This window comes from Aquila chrysaetos, chromosome 12 (assembly GCF_900496995.4).
Source record: "Aquila chrysaetos chrysaetos chromosome 12, bAquChr1.4, whole genome shotgun sequence".
NCBI lineage: Eukaryota > Metazoa > Chordata > Aves > Accipitriformes > Accipitridae > Aquila > Aquila chrysaetos.
Genome location: NC_044015.1, coordinates 5,583,061 through 5,591,122, shown reverse-complemented (window position 1 = coordinate 5,591,122; position 8,062 = coordinate 5,583,061). Strand labels below are relative to the sequence as shown.

At 68.9% G+C, this 8,062-nt stretch overlaps 2 protein-coding genes across 3 annotated transcripts; both read left to right on the top strand.

The window, feature by feature from the left end:
• Nucleotides 1-816: 816 nt before the first annotated feature.
• Nucleotides 817-3,777, top strand: LOC115349092 (protein ANTAGONIST OF LIKE HETEROCHROMATIN PROTEIN 1-like). Its single transcript, XM_030032841.1, has 2 exons — nt 817-1,086; nt 2,385-3,777. Exons 1-2 carry the CDS (start codon nt 931-933, stop codon nt 3,501-3,503), a joined length of 1,275 nt encoding a protein of 424 aa, XP_029888701.1. The 5' UTR covers nt 817-930; the 3' UTR covers nt 3,504-3,777.
• A 58-nt stretch (nt 3,778-3,835) lies between these two features.
• DOHH (deoxyhypusine hydroxylase) lies at nt 3,836-7,740 on the top strand. 2 transcript variants are annotated; one of them, XM_030032843.2, is made up of 5 exons: nt 3,836-3,948; nt 5,053-5,382; nt 5,770-5,846; nt 6,040-6,277; nt 7,288-7,740. In XM_030032843.2, the coding sequence occupies exons 2-5, from the start codon at nt 5,109-5,111 to the stop codon at nt 7,602-7,604; spliced, it is 906 nt and encodes a 301-aa protein (XP_029888703.1). In that variant the 5' UTR covers nt 3,836-3,948; nt 5,053-5,108; the 3' UTR covers nt 7,605-7,740. The 2 variants fall into 2 exon arrangements, with proteins under 2 accessions (XP_029888703.1, XP_029888702.1); XM_030032842.2 differs by lacking the exon at nt 3,836-3,948 and adding an exon at nt 4,546-4,650.
• The last annotated feature ends 322 nt before the right edge of the window (nt 7,741-8,062 follow it).

The window sequence follows — 8,062 nt, the reverse complement described above, 5'->3', positions numbered from 1 at the left end:
GGCGCCACGGCAACGGCGGCGGCGAGCCAGGCCCCGCCCCCTCAGCGCGGCCAGGACACCGGGGGGGCGGAGCCTGACGTCACCTCCCCGCACACTGACGTCATGGCGCCGAGAGGGCTTCCTGTAGGCGGGGGAACGAGTCCTCCTCGCCCGAGCGTCGGCTGCCCTGCCCCGCGCAGCTCCGGTTCCGCGGGCCGGCCCCGGCGGCCCCGCAGCCCGGGCCGGACGCGGTGGTTTGAGGAGCGGCCCCGCTCCCGGGAGACCGACCGGCGAGCTGAGGGGCCGCCGCTCGACCGGCAGGACTCGCTGCCCCGAGCCCGGCCGAGGCTGCGGGCCCTTCCCGTGTCCGCCCCGTTCCCTTCACGCCGGGCCGGCGCTGGCGGGGCTCGGCGCGGGTCGGGGCGGGAGGGAGCGGAGGTTTCCCCCGCGCCGTGCCTGCCCGCGGCGCTCCGGTGCCCCCGTAGCCCAGCGCCGGCCTCCCACCGACGGCCCGCCCCGTAGCCCCCGGCCGGTCGGGGCTGGGCCCCCGCAAGCCGCGGGCAGGCGGCTCCCCGGTGCCAACCGGGCGCCTCTCTGACGTTCCCCTCTGCGTCATTTACGGCAACGCCAGGAAGCGGCGGCGGCGGCGGGCCCGGGGCGTCCCCTTCGCGGAGCCCCGGCCGCCTCGCAGGCGGCGTACCCCGCCATTCCCCGTTCTCTCGCGGGGCGCACAAGGCCCCCCTCCCCCGTCCCGCTCCGCCGGAGCGAGTCGTCCCCCCCCCCGCCGCCGCCGCGGCGCCCGGCCCGGCCCTTCCCAGCCCTCCCGCAGCTCGGTCGCCGGTCCGGGGCGGCCCCGCAGCCTCGCCCCGTCCGCGGCGGCGGCCCCGCCCCGGCCCCGCCGTGACCCCGCGGCCGATCACTTCCAGGGCGGCCCCGGCTCCCGATTTGAAAATGCAGGAGCGGCTGCTGGTGCTGCTGTGCGCGCTGGCGCGGCGGCGGCGGGCGGGCGGGCGGCGGGCCATGGCCGGGGCCGGGGCCTGGGACGGGCCGCAGCGGCGCGCCTGGCTCCGGCACTACTACAGCCAGCGGCAGAAGCGCCTCATGACGGTGACCGGGAACGGGAGGGGCGCGGGGAGCCGGGGGGGGGGGGGGGGGGCGCGGCCGGTGGGGGCCGGGAAGGACGCGGAGGCTTCAAGGAGGGGACCGGGGGGGGCCGCGACCCGCGGGGAGGGGGTGGCGGGGGACACGGGAGGACGTGCAGGCCGCGGGGACACAAAGGACGTGGGCGACGTGTGGGACGTGAAACGGGGGCAGGAAGGACGGGGGACGAGAAGGACACGGGGGGGACACAGAAAAAAGGGGGAATGGGGGGGATGCGCACAGGACAGAGTACGGGGATGGGGGGGCTCGGGGACACACACACGGAGGTCACAAGGGGACGCGGGCCGCAGGGCCACATGGTGCTGGATATGGGGGACACGAAGGACATGGGGGGGGGACACAGGCCACGGGGACACAAAAAATGGGGAACAGGGGGACGTGCAGGGCACGAAGTACAGGGATGGGGGGACACGGAGGTCACAAGGGGACACGAGCTGCAGGGCCACATGGTGCTGGACGTGGGGGACACGAAACATGGGGACACAAAGGACACGGGGAGGGGGGGGGGGACACAGAGGTCACAAAGGGTAGGGAACATGGGGCTCTGTGGGAAATGAAGGATGAGGGGACACAAAGGACACGGGATGTGAACCCAGGCAGAAAGGACAGGGGATGCAGAGGGCACAGGGATGTGACATCAAAAGTGGGGGACACAAAGGACGGGGGCTGTGAAGGGCCTGCGGACACGTGGCAACGAGGACAAGCTGTTGGGGGGGGAACGCAGGGAAGCCGCTTCCCTGGGCAGTTGCCGAGGAAGGTGAAAAAAGCCACTTTTCGGCTAAAAGATGTTTTTTAGAATTTAGTAACAGAAAAACAATTCCTGTGGAGCGGCCAGGAGCGTGGGCGCTCGCTCCCTCTTGCAAATCATGACCCAGCCCACAGTTCACCCGGTTGCAGGAAAGCCAGTAATATCCGTTAAAAAATAAAACCACAGAGCAAGCGGCCGCCCCGAAAGGGGACTCCTCCAGAAGGCTCCTCGTCTGCGGCACCTGGGCACCTTGTCCAGGGCCACAACTCTCGCCTGGTGGCTTTGCCATGGGGTTTCCCAGGAACGGGAAAATTTGACGAGGTGGTAGTGCCGGTTGGGACCCCTGGCCACATGGCACTGGGTGTCCTCCCTGCCTTGAGCAGGTCACTTGAGCTGGGTGGTCATCAGGGGGGGGGGGGGGGGTCCCAGCGAAGCACGGGCTGGGGACCCGGCAAGCGCCGTCTCATGCCCCTCTTGTCTCCCCGCCACGCTGCAGCTCCTGATCGCTCGCCGGAGGAGAACCAGCTGCTACTTCTACCCCCGCGCCTGGCCCAGTGTCAGGAGCGCAGACTGGTGGGAGCGGGTGGTCCTGAAGGAATTTGGACCCCAGGACTGGCTGGAGAAGTTCCGGATGTCCAAGGAGACCTTCTTCTATGTCTGCAACCAGCTGCGGCCTGGACTGGCTCCGCACAGCGCCCACTTCCACCCCACCCTGCCCCTGGAGAAGAGGGTGGCCGTGGCCCTGTGGCACTTGGCCACCAACGTGGAGTACCAGACTCTCAGCCCGCTCTTTGGCGTGGGGCCCTCCACGGTGCAGACGTGCGTCCGGGAGGTGAGCTACGCCGTCGTCTTGCTGCTGAAGCCCCTCTACCTCCGGCTGCCCAACGAGAAGGAGCTGGAGAACATGGTGCGCATCTTCCGCACCCGCTGGGGCTTCCCGCACTGCATCGGCGCCCTGGACAGCCTTCACATCCCCATCCACCCGCCCCTGCGCCTCAGCGCTGACTACTGCAACGGCCAGGGCTGGCACTCCATCCTGACGCAGGCCACCGTGGACGGGCTGGGCCAGTTTTGGGACGTCTCCACCGCTTTCCCCGGCAGCATGGAGAACAGCGCGGTCCTGGAGAGCTCCAGCCTGTGGGTGCTGGCCAAGGAGGGCCGGCTGTGCCCCAACCCACCCAAACACTTCATGGGGAAGGCGCAGAAGTACGTGCTGCTGGGCGATGCCACCTACCCCTTGCAAGACTGGATCCTCAAGCCCTACCAGGAGGATGAGAACCTCACCCAGCGGCAGCTGCAGTTCAACTACCGCCTGAAGCGGGCGCACAGCGTGATCGAGAATGCCTTCCTGCGCCTGAAGGCACGCTGGCAGATCCTCCTGAAGTGCGACGACTGCAGCCTGGAGCTGCTGCCCACCCTCGTCCTCGCCTGCTGCATCCTGCACAACGTCTGCGAAGCCCACGACAACCCCTTCAACGAGGAGTGGCTGGAGGGCACCGAGCCGACCGAGTTGCCCAAGCCCTGCCAGCCCGCGCCTGCCGCCATGGAGGACGGCCGGGCCGAGCAAGTGCGCGAGCTGATGTGCCAGTACTTCGAGAGCTGCGGGGAGGGCTGACGGGGCCGGGGGTGAGAAGCAGCCCTGCGCGTCCTTGCTCGCGGACTTCCCACAGACTCCGGCGAATGTTGTTGGCCCGGCGGCACCCGGCTGTTCGGCGAAGGACTGCACCTTCTTGCCTCTGCTGAAGGCTGCTGGCAGAGCGAGGAAGGCTGCCGGCCATTCCTGGGGCGGGGAGGGGGGGGGGCGGCTGTGTCACGCTCGTGCTGGTTTTGCCGCACTGATTTCAGGCAGTGGAATGTATTTTGTGCCCTTGCTCTCTTCCAGGGTTTAAGCGGTCTGGTGGTGTGTTGTGTGCCGCACGAGTAAAGCGGGGATCGGGGCTGGGCGAGGGAGAGGGCTGCCTGGGTCTCCCTTTCCTGGGATCACGCCTCTGTCCCGAGGCCCCTCCGCCAGGCCGAAACCAGTAGGAGGCTTGAAATAAGAAGGCAAAACCCCTTTGAAGGTACGAAACTCGCTGCGTAAACACGCTTGGGAGGGGAAGGGAAGGAAGAGGCAGAGCAGTGACTTGCCGGGGGGCTGGCACCAGCCCGCAATGAAATGGCATCCGTAAGCTCCGGCCCTGCCGTTGCCCTCGGGGGGAGCGGGCTGAGCCGCCGCAGTCCCACGTCCTGTCCCTCCTTGCTCCCCTCCGAAGGGGTTTCCCGTCAAGGCCCGTGGCTCGGGCCCCCAAGGTCCCTCCCCGTCCCACCGGCCGGCTCTGGCCTTTGCTCCCCCCCCCCCCCCCCGGCTGCATCGTCAGCAGAAACGGGTGCCTCTGCCCGCCCCCCACCGCATCGCCTGGGGAGCCCAGCGGCTCCGGTCGGTTCCCCTGCCCGCCCCGGGCCACCGGCGCTTTGGGGACGGCCCAGGCCGGTCCCGCCGTGCCGCCCCTCCCGCGGGGCTCGCCGGGGCCCGCAGAGGCGCCGGGGGGGGGGGGGTAGGAGTGGGGCAGCCCCGGCGCCCTGGGCCTGCGCTCCGCCGCCACTGCGCATGCGCCGCCACCGACCCCGTTTCCCCCGGCCGCTCCCACTCGGAAGGAGAGGGGGGCAGGCAGCACCCCCCCTGACGTGGGCGGGCTCGGGTCGGCTCCTCCCCCCCCTACCCGGAAGCGCGATGGTAGGAGCCGCCGGCGCGGTCACGTGAGGGAGCAGCATGGCGGCGCGCGGTGAGTGCTGGGATCGGCCCCGGGAGCGTCCGGCTGCCGGCTCGGGCCGTTCTCCCCTTCCGGTTCCCTCCGTCCCGTCAGGGCCTGGCCCGGCGGCTCTGGCTGAACGGGGTCGGGCTGGCACGGTCGCGGCGGGAGGCGGGGAGGAGGAGGGTTGGTCCGTGTCGGTCCCGGGGATCCGGTCAAGCCCACGCTTCCCGTGGGGTTAGGCCCGGCCCCGGGGCCCGGTTCTGCTCGGTCCGCCGGCACGGGGCCGGGGCTCGCTCTTCGTCCCCACGGCAGCTGCCGGGCCGGGCTGCCGCCCTCTCTGCCGCCGCCCCGGACTGAGGGAGCGGCTGGGAGCGCCCCGGGACCCCCTGAACTCCCCCCATCCTCACCCGCCCCCCCCCCCCCCCCCCGCAGGAGTGTGACCGGAGGGACCCCCGCCAGAGTCCCGAGTGCCACCGGATCCCGGCGCTATGGTGACCGAGCAGGAGGTGGAGGCCATCGGCCGGACGCTGGTGGACGCGGCCCAGCCCCTGCCCGCCCGGTTCCGGGCCCTCTTCACCCTGCGGAGCCTGGGCGGCCGCACCGCCGTGGACTGGATCAGCCGGGCCTTCGGGGACGGCTCCGCGCTGCTGAAGCATGAGCTGGCCTACTGCCTGGGCCAGATGCAGGACGAAGCGGCCATCCCCGTGCTCATCCGGGTGCTGGAGGACACCAGCCAGGAGCCCATGGTCAGGCACGAGGCGGGTATGACGGCAGCTCCTGCGTCCGTGGGGGCAAAGGAAAGGTCCAGCCCGCAAGTGGGACTTGCGGGTGCTTCTCCCCCCCCATACCAAACGGCTGGTTACGGCCTGATCTGGCTTGGGTGTCATGGCTTGGAAATTCCTGAGGCGTGTAACCACCTCACCGCATCCCCTGACCGGCCCTGGCTGGACTGGTTGGCCAAACCTTCCCCTTCCTGCTGGCCGGGCTAGCTCCTGCCGTGTTTATTTGCCTGGCTGTCTCATTTAGGATCGGTCAGAGTCAGGCTTGTGTCCCCACTCCAGAGCAGGGCGAGGCTTTGCCTGAGGACACAGCAGGGTCCTCCTCCTCATGTAGGCACCTTGATAACATCCTGACACCTCCTCCCTTCAGGTGAAGCCCTGGGTGCTATCGGGAATCCCAAGGTGCTGGATATCCTGAAACGCTATTCAGAGGATCCCGTGGTTGAGGTGAGGCTCTTGGGGGGAGTCATTTCCCCTGGGGTGCAGTGCTGCTGGTCCAGGGGGGTGAGGCAGGGACAGGGACACCATGAGCGGCATCTTGCTGTGTGTTGGCGCCCAGCCGCTGCCGGGAAGCCCTGGGCACCCTCCCAGCGCTGTGTGGTGCCATCCTGCAGCCAGGGCTGTGTCCCCGTCCCTGCAGGTGGCGGAGACGTGTCAGCTGGCAGTGAGGAGGCTGGAGTGGCTGCAGGAGAACAAGCAGGAGCCGGGCGCCAGCCCCTACCTCTCCGTGGATCCTGCTCCCCCTGCTGAGGAGACGGACGTCGCCAAACTCCGCGAAACCCTCCTGGATGAGTCGCGCACGCTGTTCGACCGCTACAGGGCCATGTTTGCCCTGCGAAACCTGGGGGGCCAGGCTGCTGTTCTGGCGCTGGCGGATGGTAAGGGCCAGTGTGAGGCTGCCTGTAGTCTCCTCTCGCTGTAAATCTGTACAGGTTAATCTGGGATTGGCCCTTCCCAAATCCAGGGCTGCCAGAGCTGCAGGGCTTCACTTAAGCTCGTCACACATTTGTTTCTGGAGCTGCTGTCCCCCTGCTTGCTTGCAAGAGCCACTTTGCAAAGCGCTCTGTCACTCTCTGGAGTTTCACAGCCCCCTCACCATCCTCCAGGCCCCCTTTCTCCATGGGTTTGGGTGGGAGAGGGCACAGTCTGTAATGTTGGCTTGGGACAAACCGGTCTGACCTGGTGTCTCCTGGTGGGACCTGGCCCCAGGGTGTCAGGGTCCTGCTCTCCCGTCCTGGAAAGTCAGAGGCTGCCAACCTTGTCCTGGGATTTGGGAATAGCTCTGGAGAGGGGAGTGAATGTCTCCTGACTGGGGAAGGGGCAGACCACAGCCCAGGAACCATTTGGACCCAGCCCAAGGGAAGTGAACGAGGCTCTCCAGCCATCTGGGACGAGCCGAGGGCACGTCTGCACCGTGAGAGAAGGATCTGTGAGCTCCTGCTTACGGCTGTTCAGTCCCGCAGCACGGGAGGGCTTGAGGCTGTGGCTGTGCTGCCAGTCTGCCCCAGGCAGATCGTGCCGGTGGGGCAGGGCCCGTGGGCGGCACAGGCTCCCCGGGGTAGGCGAGGGTGCCCGCAGCTCCGCCGGGAGGGCGGCTGCCACCGTCACAAGATGGCCTCCCTACGCCGCCGGGGCACGGCTGCGGGCCTGCGGTGCCGGGGCTGCCCCGGCTGTGCAGGATCAGGGAATGGGGAGGGACAGCCTTTCCTGTAGGTGTTTTGTCCCCTTCTCCAGAAGCCCCCCCCAGGTCTGGGGAGGCGACCGCTGGCTCTAACGCCCAGACCAGCCTGCCCCATGGCTTCCCCCAGCTTTTGGGTGGGGGGCACCGGCCAAGCATCCCAGTCCACTTTGGGGGCCGCGGTGGCTCACTCTCGCCTCTTCCCCGCAGGACTGCGCTCCGGCAGCGCCCTCTTCCGCCATGAGATCGGCTACGTGCTGGGCCAGATGCAGGATGAGGCCTGCGTCCCGCAGCTGACGGCCGCGCTGCGCAGCCGCACCGAGAGCCCCATGGTGCGCCACGAGTGCGCCGAGGCCCTGGGCTCCATCGCCCGCCCCTCCTGCCTGGAGACCCTGCGTGCCTTCGCCCACGACGAGGAGCGGGTGGTGCGGGAGAGCTGCGAGGTGGCGCTGGACATGTACGAGTACGAGAACGGCACCCAGTTCCAGTACGCCGACGGGCTCTGCAAGCTGCAGGCCTCCGCCTGAGCCCCGGCTGAGGGGGGGGCACGGGCCCCGCTGTCATGGCTGCCTCCGTCGACATGGATCCCTGCCTCGCCGCGGCGGAGGTGGAGGAGGAACTGGATTTGCTTTCTGGCACAATTACAGCTGCCTTCTCCCTCCAGATCCAGGCTGAGCTGCTACTTGCCCCCCTCCCTCTTGCCACCCCCCCATTTCCTGGATCTGCCCCTTTTTCCCTGCCAGGATCAGCACTGCCTGCCCGCAGCCTGGCTCAGGGCTCGGACCGGGTGGGCTCCGCTCTGCACGTCGGAGCCTGTCGCGGCTGTGCGGGGCCTGGGGCTGCTCTGGGCTTGTGCTGCCGTGGCGGCTCGGTGTGAAACAGCTCCACTTTCCCTGCCTGAGCTTTGCTGGGGGGGGGCAGGGCTGGCTTTGGGTGCTCGCTCTCGTAGGTTGTAGGCAGTGCGATGCCTCGAAATAGCCCTTGG

Bases quoted from the DNA above. Each gene is read 5' to 3' on its own strand.
- LOC115349092 (XM_030032841.1), top strand. From the start codon at position 931: ATGCAGGAGCGGCTGCTGGTGCTGCTGTGCGCGCTGGCGCGGCGGCGG. The intron at 1,087-2,384 runs GTGACCGGGAAC...GCCACGCTGCAG, and splicing joins GGCAGAAGCGCCTCATGACG to CTCCTGATCGCTCGCCGGAG.
- DOHH (XM_030032843.2), top strand. From the start codon at position 5,109: ATGGTGACCGAGCAGGAGGTGGAGGCCATCGGCCGGACGCTGGTGGAC. The intron at 5,383-5,769 runs GTATGACGGCAG...TCCTCCCTTCAG, and splicing joins CATGGTCAGGCACGAGGCGG to GTGAAGCCCTGGGTGCTATC. The intron at 5,847-6,039 runs GTGAGGCTCTTG...CCGTCCCTGCAG, and splicing joins CAGAGGATCCCGTGGTTGAG to GTGGCGGAGACGTGTCAGCT.